At 37.1% G+C, this 23,330-nt stretch overlaps 1 protein-coding gene across 1 annotated transcript in view; it reads left to right on the top strand.

Annotated features, from left to right (window-relative positions):
* Positions 1–23,330, top strand: part of LOC103474526 (solute carrier organic anion transporter family member 1C1-like) — a 41,860-nt gene that overhangs the window by 998 nt on the left and 17,532 nt on the right. The window contains exons 2-9 of the mRNA XM_008425575.2: positions 6,333–6,505; positions 13,406–13,547; positions 17,208–17,340; positions 18,545–18,660; positions 18,752–18,898; positions 19,365–19,463; positions 22,606–22,854; positions 22,993–23,157. Coding sequence (XP_008423797.1) covers positions 6,410–6,505; positions 13,406–13,547; positions 17,208–17,340; positions 18,545–18,660; positions 18,752–18,898; positions 19,365–19,463; positions 22,606–22,854; positions 22,993–23,157 — 1,147 coding nt within the window. The 5' untranslated portion in view covers positions 6,333–6,409. The remainder of the gene's footprint in view (positions 1–6,332; positions 6,506–13,405; positions 13,548–17,207; positions 17,341–18,544; positions 18,661–18,751; positions 18,899–19,364; positions 19,464–22,605; positions 22,855–22,992; positions 23,158–23,330) is intronic.

Here is a 23,330-nt window from a genome sequence, read left to right as displayed (position 1 = left end):
CTTTTGGTGATGTGCACAGATGGCATTTAGGCTGGAAGTGAAATCTACATCTTCAGAAATGATGACATGTCTTACTGCACGTTTTTCTCCTTCCACTAAACCTTCCATTACAATGTTTGAACACAGCACTCAGTGAACAACCTTGAGAATTTCACATACTTTTTTTTTTTAACCTACGTGGTTGTCCCTGTTACTTCTGCACGTTTTCTATCACATATTGTCCTTCACCTAAGCTTCCTATTGATAAGCTTGGATACTTGAATACTCTGAAAATCTAATTTCCTTGTGTCAGTTGTATCAATAGTTTCCCCCATGTTTGTGTAGTTACGTCATGGGTGAAGTTATGTTCATTTCAGTTTCTGACTTTTAAGATTTTATTTGGCAATACATAGGCAATAACCATCAAAACTAAACTAAAATTTAAAAAGTTCAAATTTATTCAACCATCAAATAACCAAGACTATATGATGTAAACTGTAGGCTATTTAAGATAAGATAAGGTAAAACTTTATCAATCCTCCATAGGGAAAATTACAATTATATTTGGTCTTAATTGCTCATCCCACTCAGGAAAGGCTGATATCTATTGAGTCCTAAAATTGCTACAAGAAAAATAGCCACTTCTCCGAAGTCGCACAGAGTAATTCATTAATTAAAAACGTTTAAAACTACTGCTACTGTGACAAGGACAATCAGGGTTAGAGTTATCTTTCCTCCTCACAAAGTGAGGGCATTAGATGAGGTAAAGCAAATCTCCAACGCTCACTGTTAAAGAACTATCAACTCTTAGTTTTTTTTTTCAGCACTTGTAAAAGTCAAGTTATTCTCTTTTTTATGGCATTTTCTTTCAATAAGAGTTCAAAAGATTAGACTTTCAGTGTAACACAATAATGTTTAAGGCTGACATAAGTGATGTTGGAATATTAGGCATGCTAACATCATCACAGATGTATAAAGAATTTTAAACACGCCGGTTGCACCTAATTTTACATCATATTTTTAACCCTTGTATGTAGAAATGGGGTCCAACTGACCCCACACACGTAAAACTTGTATCATTTTCATTAGTCCTCTATGTTTGCCTCAGTCCTCGCGCACACAAGGGTTAAAGGAGGTATACAACTGACCCCTGGTCTTTGTGCGGTTTAGGGACCACAGCTGCCCTTGAATTATTAAAATGCAACAATACTTGAGAACTGCTCTAAAAAGTTGCCTAGTTAATATTTCTGACACTAAATATACCTTAATATTCATAGATACGCACAATGGTAATGGTAATGGTAAGGTATATTCACTGAACAGTAGAACAGTAGAAATTGTCAAATATCTATAGTAGGCCTATTTATTTCTACTCTTGAGGTTCGCTTTGCCAATAGCACGTCAAGTAGGCTGGTGCCTAGACATTACAGCTTCCCAACCTGCATTTCTTCTCAAATATTTAAGATATACAATGTGAAAAAAATCTTTGAACGTCCAGATAATCATGAAAAATCCACAGAAAAATCCACCAGTAGGTGAATCGGCAAATCAGTTGGGACGTTTGTTGTTTATAATCGTTTCTTTATGAAATCAGTTGTCATGTTAATTTGGTTAAATAAGGGTGAAACAGACCTAACATTGCTGCCTTATTTCTGCTAAACAAGCTCAAAGTAATATTCTATATCTAGTTTGACCAACTGGCAGGATTAAAGAGATAGCGGAAATAAAAATTTTAAATCTTCTCGCCCAAACATTACATTATAGGAGACAGGGCTTTCGGCTCAGGGCACCAGGAGGGGCACTTAAAAATAAAAAAGGGAAAAGACATATCTCATGTCTTTAATGAATCCTTGCGCCTCCACCCTCCAGTTCAAAATGTACAATACTTAAACTGGTCTGACCAGCACTGAATTGTTCTGCACTGATACATGATTTCAAGCATAGTTTGAAATTCATTTATAGCACTTGTGAAAGCACAGAAAGGAGCCTCAGTGCCCAAAGGTTTTCTCAAACCTCTTTCCGAAATCAGCCAAATATCCTAATATCCTAAGTAGTTGGTCTTTCTTTGGCACCGGGGCTCAGCGGACTACGGGACGTGTGTCTGTATTGATTAAGACTCCTCCTGACAATAAGAGCAAGTGCTGGTGTGAGTAAGATCCTCAGTTACAGAATGCCAGTCAATTTTGTTCTTAGGAGGGATGGTACCTTGTAAGTATTTGTTCACGGGTTTGTTTCCAGCATCATGTTGTCTAAAATTTTAATTCCGTTATAAATCCAGCTGAATCATGTGGACGTTACGTTACGATGCGACACAAGGCAGAATTCTGAGAAATTACCGCAGAGCGGTTATCAGTGCCAAAGAGCAGAGATTTGCAGACACATTGTTTGGAGATATGGAACATACAGAGAAAGACTTAAGCCAGAAAATTGGTACTGAGAAAGGAAGACAAGCAGAAAAAGCAACCAGTGGCAAGCTGTAGCAGAAACATGCAGTTGTTGGTATTATTTTGATAATAAAAATGTTGTCAGGGTCTTTAAGGCGGCTCACAAAGCATGTGCACTTGAGTCTTTGTGTTTCCCTTTAAATGTGTGCTCAAAACAAGAATGAGTCATGTAATCATTGACAGAATACAAAAAAAATACACATATTTTGTGCTCCGTATTGCTTTACATAAAACAGCTGAACCTGTTGCAGTTAGTGAGCCTCATTGGTTTGTTCACTACGTGAATTCAGAGAGAAGAAAATCAGTTGAGAGAAATTGTAAATGTGGTATACCATCCTAACTCACCAACGTGACAACCTCACCTCTTTTTTGTCCAACAACATAATATGACTTTAGTTAATATGTGAAATAAAATAAATGAGAGTGGTAAGAGATCATTTGTATACAATGGGAGACAGAGGTCAAATTAAATATATAGGGGTGAACAAAAACAAGACAGAAGTTGTTAGTACAGTAAAATTATAATACATATTGCTGCCATGTCTATGTGGAGTGGGCTGGGATGGTGGAGTGCCTTTCCTTATGCTGAAATTCCTTCAGCTCAGAAATAATGTATTTGTTACACACCAGCTTATCTACAAAAAAACAACAAAACAACAGTATAAAGTTTTAGATTCAAACAGTTAAGTTAGAGCGTCGACACATAATACAATATAATACAGTTTCAAAAAATTATTAAAGTTTAACATAAAGTATACAAAGTTACACCACCAATATGTCTGGGGTCAGAGGGGGGGTCTGGACCCTCCCCCCCCCCAATCTAGGAAAAGTGTAGAATTGTCCCCCGCAAAGAAATCATAAAAGAAACCCTTGTATTTAAACAATATCAATATAAAAAAGGAAATAGAAACCAATAACGAAGTAAATCTGCCATTCATCTAAGAAAAAAATAAGAATTTATTTTTAGGTCCCCCCCCCACTAATGTTAGAACAATAATGGTTCAGTCCAAAGTGTAGGAGGAGCAACAGCAGCGCTGCTGAAGGAGCTAGCTATTAGCTGTTAGCTGTGGCTCTGCAGCACTAACAAAAAACCCTCCAGTAAATAAATACTTAAAGCAAAAGACATGTAACACGTTTTATTTACGTTCACTGCTCAATAGGAAGAAACACATTGACGATAAAAATCAGTCCACAGTTTATTTCATTACTTTGGCTGAATCATGATAAACTGTCACCTTATGCCTTGGAAATCAAAACTGCTACATTGCTTTCATAGACTTAGCTCCTTTTTCTGTCGAAGGTAGCCAATATTTCAATTATTTTTAGCTCTCTTAACTCTTACTTTAATAAGAAGAGTTTGAAACGAGAGGTAGCGGCTGAGCGTTAGCACTAGCCGACAGCTAAGTATGGGAGTCGAGAACAGAGGGGCTACTGCAGCTGACAGTTAAACAAAATAAAGTATACCTTTATTTCTTACCATCTTCAACATAGAGCCTTTAAAACCACAAAATAAAATCTGAATATTTTTCTAGAAAACTCTGGTGCTGACCCTTAAGTTTAAGTTATGATACTTCCCAAATATTCAATTCCTACATATTTATAGGTTTTAACATGAGTCCACCCCCCACACCCCCCCAAAAAACACAAAATAAAATAAGTTTAAAGCAACTTAACTTATAATTTAAATAACACATGACTTGTATGTATTGAGAACCACTGCAATAAATCAATATTTATGAGGAATTTTTTTAAGTGGAGTTACTTATTAAAACTTGTTTTTATTTAGAGCGTTAAGTTTTGTAATGCTGTAGCAGAGACAAGATCTGTGACTGAACCAAACTCATATCTAAGCAACATTTGAATCTTAGTTTGACTTCTTTAGGTCTCTCATAGGTTTACTGAGAAAAACACTTTTGTTATTAATTGCTAATTAAACCATATTTTACTATAACTTTGCTGACCCACCCCCAAAATTGCTCTTAAAAAATTGACCTGTTTATGGTCCCCCCAATAATGAGATGGGATTTACGCCCTTGTTACGACATCTAACCAACCTCTAAAGATAAAACCTCTTAAAATTTACATTGTGTTAGCACAATCGGAATAGAATGAACCGGAGAATAATCTCACCAAAACCATCACTTCTAAAATGAAAAGTTGAAAATGAAAAGAACCAAGGTACTACTGACCCACTTAAAGTCCAAACCCTGATTGAGATGCTGTGGCAAGACATTAAGAGAGCTGTGCAGAAAAGAAAAGACTGCAATGTTCAAGAAATGCTGCACAGAATAACTTCTGTGCCAAATGTATTTTCTTGAGACTAGAAAAATGAAAATTTCTGACAAATCTGCTTCAGTTTTGACACTTGAGTTTAGGATTAACGTTTAACCAGATTATTTGTCTTTAAATGTTGTTTCTATCAATCCTTTTTTAAGCTACATTCCCCATACTTATTTTTTTCAGCTTAACATTGTGTCTGAAAATCCAGGTCAACTGTTAGTTGTGATAAAGTTTCTGGATGATTTCTATTTGTTTTTGCCATCTTTTCTCCTGCTTTCATCCACTTAAATATCGCTGACGTTGACGTTGATGCCAGTGAAGCTTTATTTAGGGTGACACAATGATGCTTTCCTGTGACTCTGAAGCGCAGCATTGGCATGTCACAATTCCCTGGTGCACGTGTGTTTTCAGACAGTCTGACAGAAATAACTGGGCCAAACCCACACTTCTAAATATTCTGTTATTATGTTTGTGGACCTAAAAGGCACATACTACACTTAAACCTTGCATATTTCTTTACTTTGTCCATTTCATATTCAATCCAGTTCAGTTTTTTTTAGCTTTCTATGACATTAAACAGTAAGAAGTTAATATCAAGTGAGGGAATGTGTTTAGTTGTTGGTAGCATGTTGGTAAGCTGATTTAGCCAGCAAAAAGTTCATCTTATTTATGACAAGTCTAACTCAGCTGCTTTTGATGTGTGAGTCTAAGAGATGATAATATTTCTCTGCTTTCTAGGTTTATACGTTGATGTAGATTCCCAGTCATCCAGGACATGGCAACCCCAAATGCTTAAGTAGAAGTTCTTGGGGTTTGTAGTCATGAATAGAGTCACGATAAATTACAATTCTTATCACAATAAAAGAAAAAAGTACGATATGATAAAGAATATATGTCGTGTTCCTCCCTATCTCTAATTCGATTTATTTTTTCTCCTTCGCCAAACTTCTGAGACACAGCTTTGCTATGACTAAGTCCATTGCTACTGCCATGCGATTGGCTGATTTGTATCCACAAGCAGCTGAGTCAGTGTACATGACATAACACCTGGTGAGTGTAGTTTTAACACAAATAGATTTCAGTTTATTTTAATTCTACAATTTTCCTCCAATCTTTCCCACACTTCAAGGTCAAGAACCAGGTGACAGATATTCACCGTGTCAATCTCAAAAGTAAATGAAATCCCCTCTGATGTTGTTTATATTTGGTTTCAGGGCAATAAGGTTCTTAGGCTGAAGATTATGGTTTTACCAGACTTCACAGTCCTGGTTTAAGATTCATTATATTTGGTCCCATGATCTCAGTTACTGCCGTGAACAATACAAGTAGGTACAGAGTTTGATTGGCTGGAATGTTCAGCTCACGGTGTGTTGATATTGTAGCTTAAAATAGTTAACCTAAAACAAAAAGCTTTTGTTCTGAAAGCACAAGCACGTCCTTCAGCCTGAATACAATGCTGACTTTTTACTTGTGACTGAAGCCTGAAGATATTCAAGACAAAACACTGGCAGTTTTTTTTTTCAGTTTGTGTGTCAGTTTTCCTCTGTACTGCCTGCTTTTACTTATTTATTTATTTTTTTTCCCTTTGCTGTGAGAAGTGGGTCACATGCTTGAATTATCCATTTGCAGGGTTGCATGCCTCAATACCAAGAATCTGCACCGAGCGAGAGACCTCTGCTAAGGAGACACAAAGACATATCTGGAGAATGGAGGACAGAAGCGAGGAAGACTGTGTGCAGGAGAACGGACGAAGTGACGAGACGAACAGCAAACCCAGTGGCTCTCCATGCACCAGTCTGAAGGTACATGTGCTAATTCATCTTTCAGAATGCTAGGGTTGTTGCTCTTCAACCAGCATGTTTGGTGTGCTGATTTAAGTGTTGTTATGAAGTCACATACTTGTCTAGTAGCTATACATCTACATTTTTAAGTAAATAACCTAATTACAGCAACTTTACAATATATTCTTGTGGGCGGAAAAAATATGGTGATCAGTGGGATGCAATTGTAATTTTAAATTTCATTTCTTAACAAAGATACAATCTTTATATAAAAAAGAAAATCCTATTTTATTCAGTAATGTTTCGCTTTTGAGCTCTCACTCTTATGAAAAAAAAAAAAAACTTGCCATCAGAGTTTGCAGTGTGTCATCATCAAAATAACATTTGTTGGCCGGTTCACAACGAGTAATTATCCTTTCAAGGTTCAGTCCTTAAAAACCACCTAAAACCTGTACAGCAGGTGAGACGTTTACATTTAGAATAGCTTGATGAGAGAATCCAGAGGAGTGACTGAATTTAAGAGCTACTCGTCTACCTAAGTGTACATTTTGATGTAGGAGCACTTAGACATGATTCACACTTTAATACCTTTTAGAATCTTTTTGGAAAAATTGTTATTACTCGATATTTGGAGGCCATGAACAAAACGCAGTTGGAGCCTGAAGGACAACAAGCCGAAGAGAGCCCTGCTCGGCTGCATGTGGCGCTCAAGTCAAATGCATTCTGGTTCAACTTGAATCTAATCCACTGAAGCAGTGACAAAACCATCTGATTAAGAATAATTAGTGCTTTTACTTCACATTGCTATTTGCGCTTTATTTTCCTCCACACCAGTCCCATTGCTAAACCGGTGCTTGTGTTCACTTAGCCTTGGTAGCTTTGGTTTCTACAGCAGTAAACACCAGCTCCTTTTGGATCATAGTATCAACTTTAATCTAAGTTGGGTATTAACACCCAACTTATGTATCATTTTGCAGTTGTAAGGATCATGGGCCACCTGTGCTTCCTAAGTCTGCATTTGTAATAGTTCTCTACAAGAACCATTTCTCAGTAGCTCAATTCCTTGGAATCGTTAATCTATCATAGACCTATTAAGCATAAAAAAAAGCATTAAAATATGGACTAGGGCTTACTCTGACCAATGGTTGTCAACATATCAAAAGTTGTCAATTCACTTCAATAAAGTGAAAATATTGATACCAAATTTACATGAACTGCCACAACAAGTGGGTCAGAGGTCCATTCACCGACTGTACATTCTTCAGTACTATGTGTGGCTTTGCGTACACATAGCGCAAACTATCAGAAGTGCAAACAAATAAGTTTATTCCTGCAGCTTCGAGCATGATTTGCATAAAGCAGCAAATTGAGTTTGACTTGGTTCAGAGACCTTTGACTTCCCAGATAAGAATTTTGGTGTTGGTGAGCTTTTTATTGAGTTTTTCTGATCTGAATCTCAAAAAATAAAATAAAATAAAATAAAATAAAATAAAATAAAATAAAATAAAATAAAATAAAATAAAATAAAATAAAATAAAATAAAATAAAATAAAATAAAATAAAATAAAAACTCAGAGAACACTGCATGCCGTGTCAGTACATACTACGAGTACTTTATGGAATCCTGCGCAGGTTTTATTGAGCTATTGACTGGATTCATTCTGTGGCTATCTGAAGTCATAGTGCGTTAACATCAACCTCTCTCTTAAAATGACTCATAAGTTGCATGTGCACATTAAAACAGACCATTATCTTTATCTAAGAAGGTAATCTGGTTTCCATTTATTTTACTGCTTTTTCAATGTGGATAAAAGGATGCATTGGACTAATCACCATGAGGATTAGTCGTCATCATAGTTTCTTTTATTAGAGAGGCAGTGAGGCCACGTGGTTCGAAACATCGGAGGGGAAATCCTCTGGTCTCTTACAGTTGTACCCTACTACAGTAAGAACATTTCTAAGAGCTGCCTGATGAAATGTGAGCGTAATGAATGTAAAGTTTTGAGTTGGGCTTCCAAACCCATTTGATCTTAGTAAGACGAAGCTTATGGTGGATAAAGCTGTTCTAATTCGTGGATGCCCTGTCGCTGCTAAACAAACAGCTCCTTACGGATCTGCCCCTTGGTCTGTTGAAATGCAGATCTTGCCTTTGTGTTCGATAGTACAAAACATCTTCAGAAACATTATATTCTCCAGTCCCGCTGTCCTGCAACTTTGGATGCATCAACGCTCCAACTCCACTAAATTGAGTGACTGGTTAATAATCAGGCCTTTGCAAAACATGCTGGCTTGCCAAGGAGAAAATTTCATTTCATTTAGTCATTTAGTTCAGTGTTTACGGTTGGAGGATAGCGGCACTCTAGGACTGGAGTATCAGACGGCTGATCTATGCAGTATTGGCATGTTTTGAATAAAAAGTTACTCTATTAAATATTTCAAAAAACCATTACATTTCATCATTTAATCATAATTTAAAAATAAAACTTCAAACATGTTTTAAATGCTAACCATATTCTTGGCTGCATATCTTTTCTGCAAGATGTACTCTATTATTCTCATCTAGCAATTATCAGCCTTTAATTCTCTATAAATTTCTCTGAAGCGTAATAGCAATCTCCCTGTCTACCTCAGACTATTTCTCTTTGTCTTTTCTAACCAAGAGCTTCAAACACACTTCTCAAAAGGTAAATAAATAGGGGAAAAATGAACAGTCGTAGCAAAAACCCTCTACAAGATCAAACCTTCTGGCAGATCTTTTTTTCCCACCCCCCCCCCCCGACATGAAAGTGATGTGAGACAATGGTGTTCAAGCAGCTTATCATAATACAGACTGTTGAGGCAGGACAGAGTTATTTCTTCTCAGAATTGTTTAGTTCCCCGGGTGACTGGGTGGGATATGGCACAGCTCGCTACAACTCTAATCCGGTACTCAGTATTATTCTCCGCTTTTGTTAATTCCTCCAAATGGGTTAAAAACCTGTGGTGCCACAATGTCTCAGCGTGGCCTCATTTTGATTTCATTTCTTGCAAAGGACAGAAACTGAGAACCATTTTTTTTTTTTTACTTTTAGATAGTGTTGTTTATCACGTGTAGTTTGAACATTTTTTTTGGCTTCTTTGTGATTGTTAGTTAAAAACTTTAGTTAATACCTTGTAGGTTCACAGTAAAAGGAACAGAACGGAATAAATAAGTTCTACCGGTGCTTAAACTGGAAAGATAATTTGGAATCATGATTTAGGAATAAATGGCTCCTTTAAATTTACAAGAATTATTTAAATTTTACTTTGACAATTTTTTAGTATGCAAAAACTGTGTTGATTTAGAAAGTTTTAACAGTAGTCTTGTCAAGAGCGGATCATACTGGGAGTTGCGATTCTAACGTGGACATGAAGTGTTTTACAGTGATAATCTAATCTGCTCTTGATGCCGCTGTGTCACATCTTTAATCCTTGATGATTGGTGTTTTTCACTGTGTTTGCAAAGAGCTGCCAGATGGTACAACCCCCCAACACAAATGGCTTTGGCAAATAAAATAAAATGAATTGAATTCCAAACAGTCGTCTTTATCCTTTGAGTTGTTTTTTTTTTGTTTGTTTGAGTTTTGATGTTCCATTTTCTTTCTGTGAACTGGTTCGGGGTCTGAACTCTCGATGAGGCTGATTGGTTTGGTAGGGTGAGCACTGTCATCTCGGGTTACAGGTCACCAAAGGTTACCAGGTTAAATCCCTGTCTCCCTGGACTTTGCATGTTAACATTTGGCCGTCTCCATGCACCCGACTTACCACACGCGGTCCATAAACATGCATGTTAGGATTAGTGGTAATTACAAATTGGCCATGTTCAGCGGAAGTGGCCTGCGCAATTTGATCTATCAACCATTCTTCCTTACATTTCTAGTCATTCTCAAGTCAGACAGAACAATAGCTTTTTGTAATATTTAGTTAGATTAAAAGAAACTGTGCCAATAAAATTAAATAAAATAAAATTACTCAAAAGGCACGGCACATAGAAAAGTACTGGCAGTTCTAGGGTTTTAGGTCTTTAAAAGCACACACCACAAGTTCCACATTGTCAAAAGTGTTTTCCTAAAGTGTTAATGCAATTTTAGCTTTTAACATTTTGTTCTCATTGAGATCAGAGCAAACCTCTACCACATGTTTCATGTGTCCCCTACTTTCCTTTTAGCAAACTGCAAATTGGCATCTTTGGGCCTTTCTTTCAACAATAGCTTTCCTTTTACAACCCTTCACAATGGCCAGATTTATAGGATCCAAAGCTAACACATTAGGCTAAGAGTTAAGATTACATACAGATGGACTTTTTACGTTGCCAAATTAAATTCCAATTCAGAATTCTCTAATATTTATTTGTAAAACCTTGAAAAACTACATATAATTTTCATTCCACTTCACAATCATTTGTTACACTGCATTGGTCTTTGACAGATTCCAATACAATATATTAAACGTTGTGGCTGTAACAAAGTTTAATTCTTTTTACACTTTTTTCTCAAAGTTTGATACTTTGAAAAAGTTCAGGGAGTCAAACGGTACTTTCTGTAAAAAAAACAAAAAAAAACAAAATCAAACAGCATTTACTTGTTTTTCCATGACCTGGTGTAGAGGATAATTCAATAACAACTTGTCTGCTGAAGCACAAATACACACAGTGGTAAAACCATCAGTTAACTCAAGTAAATTCTTAAATACTGACTGTAAGGCCTAACTTATTGTAATGGTAAATGCTTATGCATGCTGATGTGGGGTTGTCTTGACGCAAACCAACCACCTAGTCTGGCTTGTCCTGTTAATTAGTTTCTTTCTCTTGTTTATTAGCTTGGAAGGACAGTAACAAAGGCCGTTTGATGCATTAGAAAAAGCAATGTCTGGCATCAAAAGGGGAAACTAATGTGTATGCATGCTTGTTTGGAACTCAGCATCCCCAGGAAATGCACATGACAATGTGCAATAGCTTAAGCCCCTGAGCCAATTGTGGTGGCCAGCGTGATCTGTTTACACTGATGCGCTCTGTTCCACTTTAATCATGTAAATGAAAGCTATGTATGAGAATGTGCTCTGCTGAGACCTTTTTTTTTTCTTTCACATCCTACTAAGGTTACATGTAAAGAGTGTTGAATATATAAAAAAAACAAGTTGTATTCTGGGTATTTTTTTTCCTCTTTGTAATTTGTTTAATGTGGTTGCGCAACAACTAATTGCACAGTAAGCTGATTCCAGTTCAGTAGCAGCTGAAAGGGATCTGGGCTGTTAGTTTTTATGACTTTGGAAGTAACTTTCAGAATTTAACGTATACTTTACAGTGATGTGCTGTCTCATAAGAGAAGATCAGCTGTGTATATGGTCAGAGCGTATCTATCTGTGTGTAATGTGACTCTCGTGTGCAGGGTTTCTCTTGGGGTGTAAGTTGAGTGGAATACATTGTAAGGAAAACAACCAAGCCACCAAATGTTCCTTTCTAGCTCACGGGCAGATGGGCTGGGATTAGACACAGATTAAAGATAACATAAAGGTTGGTCTTTTGTCCAAACTCCATTTTAAGAAGTCAAACACTGTTTTTTTCACTGTGGCTTCTCTTCACTTTATATATAAGGCTGAAAAACACAAATGTAGACAAACTTGAATAATTAACAAAAAGGAAGGATGGATCTCACTATACTGAACAATACTTTTCTATTAAAACTATTAGTTGTGTTATTGTGTTGCATTTGATTAGCTCTGCTAAGGACATAAGTGACGCGCAGGAATGGGAATGCTGTAATAGTTCCCTATGAAATCCTTTCATATTTTTTTAATTCCACTCTGTATGTCTTAATTTTTTTAAATTCCACTTTTTCAATTGTAACTATATTTTTTACTTACAAAGTCTGTGGAATAACAAAACATAGTTCAAGAAATCATATTCATAAATTGCCTAAAATCAAATCCATAAGTTGCCTCAAAAAGAAACATTAAACCTGCTAATAGTACAACCTGGTGACAAACCTGTATAATTATCGGTGCCTATGTTAATTTTTAGGGTTGCTTCCATCTGTCAAAGACATATGTAATAAAGTGCATGCTAGCTTGTGACACCCCCACCTCCGCTTTTGCAGGGAACTATGAAAACAAACCGTTTTGTCATTAGGGGCTGCATTGTGGAACAGCCAAGGAGAAGACCCCTCCTCCTTTTGTCCAAGCTGAAGAACAGTAAAACAAGGACCAGATTACTAATTAGATCTAAACACAGAAACGTCCTGCAGCTTCACACCGTGTGTTGATTATTTCACCCTCTACCATTTTTTACTTTTCCAGATGGTGTTGTTTTACATGTACCTTTTTTTTAATAACAAGGGACCTGGCTGTGATTGATGATTCATACCGACCACATGCTAGGTAGGAATTAGCACATGACTTGGGGTCATTTTGCACCTGTTTTAACAAAAAGCAGATATGTAATGTAATAATCTACTTAGTAGATTATCACATACATCTTTGTAATAATCTATTAATAGTCTACTTTGCAGTTTTACAAGCTGCACTTAACAGAAAGAAAATGGGGTTAGGTTGGGATGAAGTGGTAAATACCACCGAATACTAAGTTTTACCAAACCTTAAACCCGCTTGATTGTGACCATCCGGATGAGAGTACTGACTTCAGAGACAAATTAAGCATACCACGCAATATTCGATAAAGTCCTTAGTTTTCTATTATTACAAAATAAACTGTAAACACACTTAAGTAGCCTAGACATTTGTGCCTTAAAACGAGACTTTTTTTCCCCAATTGTTCAAAGATTATGAACTTAGTCAAAGCTGTTGCCATTGGCATGGCGCCCAATCCACAAACTGCCACTGTTCCATTTTTTTTATTTGTTCTTGTAAATGTTTTCTCTTATCTCCTCCTCTCATTCTATTCTCCAGATGTTTCTGGTAGCATTGTCATTCGCCTATTTTGCCAAGGCTCTGTCGGGGAGCTACATGAAGAGCACAATAACTCAGCTGGAAAGACGCTTTGACATCCCCAGCTACCTAATAGGAGTCATTGATGGGAGCTTTGAGATAGGTGAGTGGGCCTGTCCGTCACTGGTGTTATTTTGTTGCTAACATTTCGTACCGCCATGTTCCAAATCTATTTTTCTTGCTGTTATTTCTGCTGAAAATATGAATGGGTCATTCAGATATTTAGACCACAGATAAAGGATTAATGAGATTTCCAAGAAAAAGACACACTGGCGTGTTTGTGCGTGGTGAGTCAGAGTATCAAACAAGGACATGACAAAGATATCAAAGATGTGGCCAGCCATTGCCTAGAATCTGTAAGATGATTCCCTTATGTTATTAATTTAACGTCTTGTCCACACTCCCACTTTTTTCCCCCCAGTGATGCTATTTGTGGCAGACAGATCAGCTGACATTTACGAGCTTTGATCTTGACACGCCAATCACCTTCTCTCACATTTATCATTTCACTGCAGTGAGAACGTCCACTGGGGGTTTTCAGATAAACATCATATCTATTCAGGGCCAAAACAGAGGTACAAACACATGAAAATAGATAAGATTGTCTAAAATGTGGGCCTGTTTTATCATTTTGTTCGAACGTAGCACAGATGGATTATGTTTTGGTAAATGTTCAATGGCTTTCACAACAACAAGAAAAATGCCACTCAGAGATGTGATTTTGAAACTGTTGTAATGCACTGACAATCCAGCTTGAACTGGACTGATCCCTCAGGAACCAGGTTATGAAAGTTTCTGAAGCTTTGAAGGCAAACTCAAGAAAAATCACATTGTTTGAAAGCGTTGCAAAGGTGGGGAAAAAAAAGTTGGAAAAAACAGCGTCTTTAGTGCTCTTTGTTGGTTTATTTTTATAGGCATAAGTGTCAAGTATAAACAAAAACCACAGACTTAAAAATGTGCAGCTTATGCTGACATGCAATGCCTGTGCTTAGATGGAGCTTAGTTAGACAGTGAAGGTTTAACATGCAAATCAAAAAGAGAATAAAAACACAATGCAGTGCAGAACCAGACTATACAATATAAAGCTCTTAGTCTAACCATCAAAAGAAAAAGTGAGGCTCTCATTCGTCACTACATATGTGGTCATTCTTCAGAAACTACTTCAGTTTTAACTTGACAGAATTATACCAAATCTAATTATCATATTATCTTAAGTTCTGGGGCTGCACAGTGGCGCAGTTGGTAGAGCTGTTGCCTTGCAGCAAGAAGGTTCTGGATTCGATTCCTGGTCCCGGTCTTTCTGCATGGAGTTTGCATGTTCTCCCTGTGCATGTGTGGGTTTTCTCCGGGTACTCCAGTTTCCTCCCACAATCCAAAAACATGACTGTTAGGTTAATTGGCCTCTCTAAATTGTCCCTAGGTGTGTGTGCATGGTTGTTTGTGTGTCTCTGTGTTGCCCTGCGACAGACTGGCAACCTGTCCAGGGTGACCCCGCCTCTCACCGGAACGTTAGCTGGAGATCGGCACCAGCAATCCTCCCGACCCCACTGAGGGACAAGGGTGTCAAGAAAATGGATGGATGACTTAAGTCCTAAATTTATATGTACATGTATCAAATTTTCTAAGAATCCAAGTTGACGCTAACAAATCTTTTTTTAAGGTTTTTTTGTGACAGTAGTGAATTTATTTGCATTACTAACTCAGGGAATGGACAGAAAAAGAAGGGGGAAAGAGATGAAGCAAAAGGCCTCAGTGTCCTGAATCGAATCCCTAATAGCTTGTCGAGGACTTATGGAATGTGTATACAAGGCTCTCGCTCTAGCTCTGCACAGCACGCCGCCCCCCGTTGATACTTGTTTGACAATTTGGCTTTTAAACTTTGGATTTTAATTCAGTGCTGTAACTCAACAGTAAAAGCTTAGTTTTGTTTAACCGTTCAAAACAAGACATGAAATTTCAAGCCTTGCTGAAGCAAACTCTAAATACCGAGACAATTGTGATGAAACCGAAGCAATCTTTCCACCAGACATGTAAACCATGTCATTGGCATTCAACAGAAAAATGTACTAGGACACAAGTATAATAAAACTGTTTTACATGCAAACTAAAAAAAAAGTGTGGCAGATACTGAGTCTTGAGATATACCATTATAAAATGTACTTATGACAAAACATAGTTTAGAAGGTATAAAGCAGACCACTTGAAATTTGTCTTAGAAAATGTATGCTTGATCATTAGAATAACATTGAATGGTGTCTGTCTAATGACTTTTTACTATACAAACACATTGCTCCATCTTCTTTCCCTTTATTAAGTGGAGCAATCTGATGGGAGAAGTGGTAATTTTTTGATTTTTTTGTTTTCATTTACAAAAGGAAAGAACAAAAATGACATGTCTTTATATCCTTTAGAATCTGCATATCCTATTTTTGTCTTCTGTTCAAAATAAAATGAATTGGAACACGTTATGCTCTTTTGTTACAAGTCTGCGTGTAAACAGAAACAGCAACGACTTTGTGAACCCAGGGCCCATTTTCTATTTCCTTACCCGCTCACTGCTAAAGCTATTATAGTTTTGTGCAAACCTGTCCTGTTTACACTTTAACATGATTGCGAGAGGTTTTACCATTCTGTTATTTTGTTTCTCAGAAATCATATTTAGATTATGGTGGGGAGTCAAAATCTGGGTCAAGGAAGATTAGTCATCTATCAGTGGCTGTAGCATAACAATCTAGACCTCTAGTAGCACTATAGGCATGGAAAGTGACACTTTTTCCCCTCGACGCTCATCTGCAAAAGAAAAGGTTGATGATGGCACGTCAGATTAACTCGTAGCTGAATGTGTCTATTCCCTTTACCTCCATCGCTCCGTCTCTCGTGAAAACAACTTCTCTCATGTGGCCTAGGCAACAAGCTTTTTCCATAGGACTATTGCCATGGTAACATGGAGGCAGAGCAGGGCAGTGTGAAGAGAGAAGGAAAGAAAATCTTAAGTAAGACAAGAGGTGAATCAAGCGGCGAGCAAAGACCAGGAATGCTTTTGGAGACAGAGCCAAGATTCGTAATGAGAAATTACAATCATGACACTAATTGCATCTGCCACATGAGCTCAAGGAACAGGTCTATTTTTTGTAGCTAACAAAAATTTTGTGACGTTCATTTTTGACTTAATATTTCTCTAAATCAAATTCACACATAATTACTTATATATTCCCCAGAACTTTGAGGTTCCTAATGCCCTGAACTTCTACACACATGCATCACTGATAGAAGTTCTCAAAAATGTTGAATTTTCATAACTACTGGTAACATACAAACACGCTATTTTATGTCAAATCCCTTGAGTTTTGATGATCCGCTCAAATAATCTGCACGACTGAAACACAACGTAAGAAACAATCTGCTGCTTACAAGAATAAGGAATGGGTTTTCAGACAGAGGTGGAGGCAACACTCTCAGAAAAAGTAAGAAAACTCAAAGGTGCTAAAGCAACAATGAAAACGTGTGTGTTCTGAGTTCCTGTGGGATTGTCTCCGTGTAGAAACACGGGAACATCCAAACATCAAAAAGGAGGTTTGAAAATATGTAGCTGAAATATTAATTTACCTGAGGGGAGCCCGATCTGTTCTTTGAACATGTGTTTGTTTCTGCTGCCCTGTACGTGTGCATACAGTGATCATTTATTGTTCGCTCTTGCTGTGTTTGGGCTGTTGCCACCCAGCGTGAACATTTTTAAATGGTGATACTGGTTTCATCTCCACAGGTAATCTGCTGGTGATAGCTTTCGTCAGTTACTTTGGGGCTAAGCTTCATAGACCAAAGATAATATCTTTGGGATGCTTATTGATGTCTTTTGGCACCTTCATCATTGCTCTGCCCCACTTCATCATTGGACGGTAAGTAAAAAAAAAAGTTTATTCTTTGACAGATGTGAATGTAGAAATTCACAACCTTCTCACCTTGTTAATCCAGTTGTTTCTGTCATTTCCTCTTTGGCTTGTTAGTTTATAAAGGAGTGATAATCAGCTGATAGCCAAGTAAATCTCATCAGCTCTTTGCATCTGCGCTGATCAAGTGTAGCACAATATGCAAATGTACAAATATCCGAATCCGACAAATAATAAAGTTTGACAGAAAACTACCAAAGGAGAACTTTCTATTTGGAATTAATACTGTGTAACTTGGATGTTAGTACTTCATTGCCATTAAAAAGCTGCAGTACATAATACCTTTAAGCACTTCTATTTTATTATTATTTATTATTAATTATATCTTGTCTAAAATCATAAAAATGTTGCATTTACATTTTTTCAGTTAAAAATGAGAAAAAAAAAGGTTTGATTTTTTTATTTTTTTTACACATGGTAAACAAGAAGGAAAAAGAAAAGATATCTAAACAAAACCAGAAAAAAAATCAAAAATTCTTAGGCATTTATGTCTGGCAGAAGTTGAAATAAATAACAAAGACATCTTTTAATTATTGGAAAACATTTGACTTTCATGCAAATTTTGTGGATTACTTTTATTGAAAAAGTTGCAGCAATGTGTGTGAAGCTCATAATGCGTGAAATATGATAATTGCAAAGTTATTCACAAGCTCTGTTCTATTTATTTTGTATTTTTTATTTAATCACTGGATATGGGCTAGAATAAACAAGCTTTGACAAAAATTGTTGAATTAATTTCATTCAACAAAGAAGTTGGTTTCTGAAACAATATAAAACAGAAAATTATTCCCAAAATTTAGATCTTGTTAAAAAACAGGACATTACAATTTATTTGTGGCCTTCTCAATAATTATTCAACACATATCTATTGACATTACAGCAGTCAAACCCTTAACATAAATGCTTGTTTCACTGGGATGTTGACAAATTATCATTGAAGATGAACTCCAGGTTTTTGATGCTAGAAGGCCTTCTTACCATCACCCTACTCTCTCTGTTGGATTAAAAGCTGGAATCCGGCTGGACCGCTCAAAAAAAATGTTAATGTTATTTGCATTGATAAGAAACATGCTGATAAAATAAAAAACAATACTTTAAATCTAAATCAGTCTATGAATAACAGCCCTTGACCTGCTGATATCTTTGTGCCCAGCTATGAGTTTGAAACGTCAGTGAGATGGGTGGTGAACTCGACGCACAACTCATCTCCCTGTCAAGGAGGTTCACCGGGAGACCAACCTGGTATTTCACCTCAAGTGCCATCCACAGGTGGGTTTACAAAAAAAAAAAAAAAAAAAAAAAACACACACAGGCAGAGCACACAAAGTCTACATTATACCTTGGATATATCTCACTCCAGGCTGCGAAGGCGAGTCTAACTTATCGATGTGGATATACGTTCTCCTGGGGAACGTCTTGCGGGGGATTGGGGAGACGCCCGTTCAGCCCCTCGGGATCTCTTACATAGATGATTTTGCTACAGAAGAGAATGCTGCACTTTATGTTGGTAAGAAAAGCTTCATTATACACTTATTGGGACAAAACCTTTTTTTTCAAGGCTTTAAATACATCAATATTTATTCTGTGGTAAGCAAAAAAAGAAAAATCCTAAAAGTGTGGCACCTTCTAACAGTGAACAATGTTCACTTTGAAGCGCAGCACCTTTTCTCCGAAAAACAGCATGTTTGCAGAAAGCTTTGCCATGTGCAACAGTGTTGTTTTTGTTTTCTTTCCAAGAATATGAGCAAAGCGATAAATCTCTCATTTGTTCTACGGCAGGAGATTATGCGTATTACTGAAAAAGAACATCTTGAGTCAGCAGATGTTTTCCACTCAAATTAGGATTTGACAAAAGGGTTTAACCTTTAGTGTACAGTAAGCTTACATATGTAAAAACAACATTTTCCATTCAAACATTTTTATCAGTTCGGTGCAGTTATGAGGAGCTTTTCTATTTTTTTTTAATGACCTAGGCTGTGTGCAGACCATCTCAGTTGTGGGGCCCGTGTTTGGATACCTGCTAGGCTCCCTTTGTGCCAAGATTTACGTGGACATTGGGTTTGTGAAGATGGGTGAGTATAAGCACTTTTTTCAGATCATCCAGTGTGTAGTAAACCTGATACAGTGCCTTTCAAAAGTATTTACATCGCTTGCCTTTTTTTCACTTTTCAGCCACAAATAGGACTTTATTTTATCTAGACTGGATGTGATAGACCAACACAAAGTACATACTTGTTGAGTGGGAAAAGGGAAGAAACATGATTTTTTTTCTTTCTTTATTATTTTTCAAAAAAATATGAAAAGTGTTGTCTTTATTTATAATCAGCCTTTTTACTCAATACAGATTCTACTTATGTAGAATTTGTTGAGTATAAAGAGAGCTGTTCTGTGAAGGTCTCAGAGGTTTGTTAGAAAACATTTGGTAACAACCAGACATGTCAGGGTTAAAGTTTAAATCAGGGTTAGGTTGTAACAAACAACTCTCAGAGCAACATTCCATCTGAACATGAAAACAGGGATGGGCATTTATTGTATCATTTATTTTTATTATAAAAAATGTCTTATAATGCTCAGAATATTGATTTCTCTTAATAATAGACTAAAATAACAGTATAACATTGTTTTTACTGTTTTCTTCGGTGAGGGTTTCATGGAAGCATCAATACATTTTTTTATGCAATAACGCAATAACCACTAGTTAATGCAATAACCACTAGCTTAATGGTAAGAATTGCACTTAGTTGTGCTTAATTGTAAGCCATTTTAAATCTACTGTTTACTAATTTGACGTTTAGCCATCTCTTACTTATTGGGAACAAGTCTGTCATGTTGCTATTGTAGCAGCCTGCTAAAGGCTAGGCCTTTTTCTGAAGGTATGCTTTGACGTGTCTTTTTAGGAGAAGCAGAAGTGTTTTTTGTTTTGTTTTTTTAATTAAAAGGTCTGCAGAAGACTTTGTCAAAGATACACCCCTTGTTTGTATTGGAAAACACTTTGTAGAATGTAATAGGAAGTCAGGAATGCACATTTCCATGTTGTTCACATGGAGCTATGAATGCTGAGAAATTATTGCCGATGTAGTTAGCATGGGTTGCATGGTAGCACTGTTGCTTTGTAGCAAGAAGGTCCTGGATTCGAATCGCAGCCTGGTGTCTTTGTGAATGGAGTTCACTCTCATTCTCCATGTATGCATTTTTTCTGGCTTACTTCCACAGTCCAGAAGCATAACTGTTAAAGGAATTGAATTTATCTGTCTAAATTGGCTAAAGTAGTGTAAAGATTTGTGTGTATATTATTGTATGATATACTGGTGACCTGTCCAAGGTGTGCATTGCCTCTTGCTGGAGATAGGGACTGGTACTCCTGTAGCCCTGTGAGGATTAGAGGGCTGTATGGCTGTTGTTAGCATATCTGACCTTGTTTCATCATTACTGGCCGTCACTGGTGATTCGAAAAAGACCCTATCATCCATCAAACCAATGCATATGATTATCAAATCCAGCAGTGGGTGGAGTATGCACAATTCAGAACCGTGAACAGGTGTACAGAATCAATGCCAGTCAGCTGATAAAGGAGGCTACCTGGAGGACAAAGCTCTCTGACAGGCAACAATCAAGTAGAGTGCAGTGAGGGGGCAGAAAGACAGGTGCAACAGAGGTAAGGAGAAAAACCCAGCTTTTTCCGAATCCTCCTAATCCTGTAAAGGTTCTTGAATGGAATGCAGTCAGCAACAGAGACAACCTGGTCAAATCAGTGTCAGCACTTGAAACTGTAATAAAATGTTTACAATGTGAACAAGAGTAAAGCTCTACTTTATTTATCTTTTAAACTCTTTATGAAACCCTCCTGAGAACCAAAGCATAATTTGTGGACTGAGATGTTAGGAAGTGTAGACAATGAAGAAAAGTTTTTGCTAAAAAAAAAATTACAGTGATTTGAATTGAGGAAAAACAACCCTTAGTGAAAACTGAAAATGACATGAAGTTAAGTTTTCAGGGTCAGTATGAACTCACATAACGCTCGGATGAAAAGATGAGCATTAAGTGTGAAGGCTTTGAAAAGCTTTTCTGACTACCAGTGTAATTTAATTTAACATAACATCCAGAATCTTTGCGGGTCTTTGTTGTAACGAGGCGATCAATGAGACGGGTTTTGTGCTTACGAAGCATTCATTGCCAAGAGCTTACGCTCTTTTAAGTAATTTTTTGGTTACTTAAGCATTGAAGATTGAAATCTAACATAATTACTACGATACATAATGACTCCAAAGATCTTTACTTTTTCCTTATTAAAATTAAGATATTTTTTCAAAACATGCCTTTTTTTTGCATGTTTGTTTAGTATAGCTGTTCATTATTAAGGGGAAAAAAAGTACATGACTGTGTGAAACAGTGATTTCCTCCTAAACCTAGTAACTGGTTGGGCCATCCTTTGCAGCAACAACTGCAATCAAGCGTTTGTGAAAACTGACAATGCGTCTTTTCCTGCCCAGTGGAAGAATTTTGTCACTCTCATCTTTGCAGAATTGTTGTAATTCAGCCACATTGGAGAGTTTTCCAGCCTGAACTGCCTTTGTAAAACCATGCCACACGGGATTCAGGTCAGGACATTGGCCACTCCAATGTCTTCATTTTGTTTTTCTTCAGCCATTGGTGGTGATCTTGTTGTTAAGTTTTGGATCATTGTACTGCTACAAAACCCATGTTAATTTCAGCTTGAAGTCATCAACATATTGCTGTCCATCAATCTGGGAAAAGGTGATGGGTCATTTCCAAAGAATTTCAAATGGATCATTCTGCACTGAGAGAGAATCGTTCAAAGAGATTAATCTTGGAATATTTACTGCAAACCCAAATTAATGTTGTAAATAAGACTGGGCAAATGAAAAATCAAAAACTGTATCAAAAACTGATAGTCATACAGAAAAGGAAAACTTCCACTTGTCTTTGCTCAAGGTTTTTTTTTTTATACAAGTTGTTGGATTATGTTTTTGATTTAAAACAGTTTTAATTTTGCAAAATTTTGTCATATGTGTGTGAAGACGTGCAAAGGGGTTCAGTGTTCAGCAGGTTTTAGAAAGTTGTTTAAACGTTTAAACACAGGACACCCTGTTGTTTAGTATTCATAACCCTGCGCAATGAGTTTTTTGAAATGTGTTAAGCTAAAATCATTTAATTCCTTTGTATGCCTTTTTACGCTGTGTTTCTCCACCATAGACTCCATCACCATTACACCAGCAGATGCCCGATGGGTGGGTGCCTGGTGGCTGGGCTACCTCATAGCTGGGGTCATAACTTTGCTCTCTGCCATCCCGTTCTGGTTTCTGCCCCGATCTCTGCCCACAGCTGGCTCTACGGTCCGAAAGATGGGCACTCAGGAGGAAGCAAGTTTCATCAAGGACACTCCCCATCCTAAGTACAAGTATCAAGCAGAGGAACACAGCAGTTTTGTAGAAATGGCTAAAGGTGACGACGGGTGGATTGTTCTGCTATTATTACTAACACCTGAAAATGTTAAACTTTTCCAATCAGCTGTGTTTCCCATGTTGTTGTTAATCTATCTATTATATACTTTTGTCAATAACTAGATCTGCTTCTTCACAGACTTCATTCCAACCCTGAGAACTCTTCTTGGACACCCCGTGTATGTGATCTACTTGTGTGTGGTCGTCATCCAGCTGAACTCCCTCATCGGCATGGTCACGTACAAGCCCAAGTACATCGAGCAGCATTTCAGGCAGTCTGCCTCCAAGGCTAACTTTCTCATGGGTATGGTGTATGCACTAAAACGTTGTTAGTTGATTACAATTGGGTAAACATAACTGAGAAGGAAAGTACATCTGTTTCACCTGAGTGAAGTTGGCCCCCCCACCTTCTTCAAATCAGACAAAATTGGTGTCAAACGTTTGTGCTACGTTTGTGCCGGTTTGTGCAGCAAAAAT

Source organism: Poecilia reticulata, linkage group LG13 (genome assembly GCF_000633615.1).
Source record: "Poecilia reticulata strain Guanapo linkage group LG13, Guppy_female_1.0+MT, whole genome shotgun sequence".
NCBI classification, from domain to species: Eukaryota; Metazoa; Chordata; class Actinopteri; order Cyprinodontiformes; family Poeciliidae; genus Poecilia; species Poecilia reticulata.
This window is presented reverse-complemented; position numbering and strand designations above follow the sequence as displayed.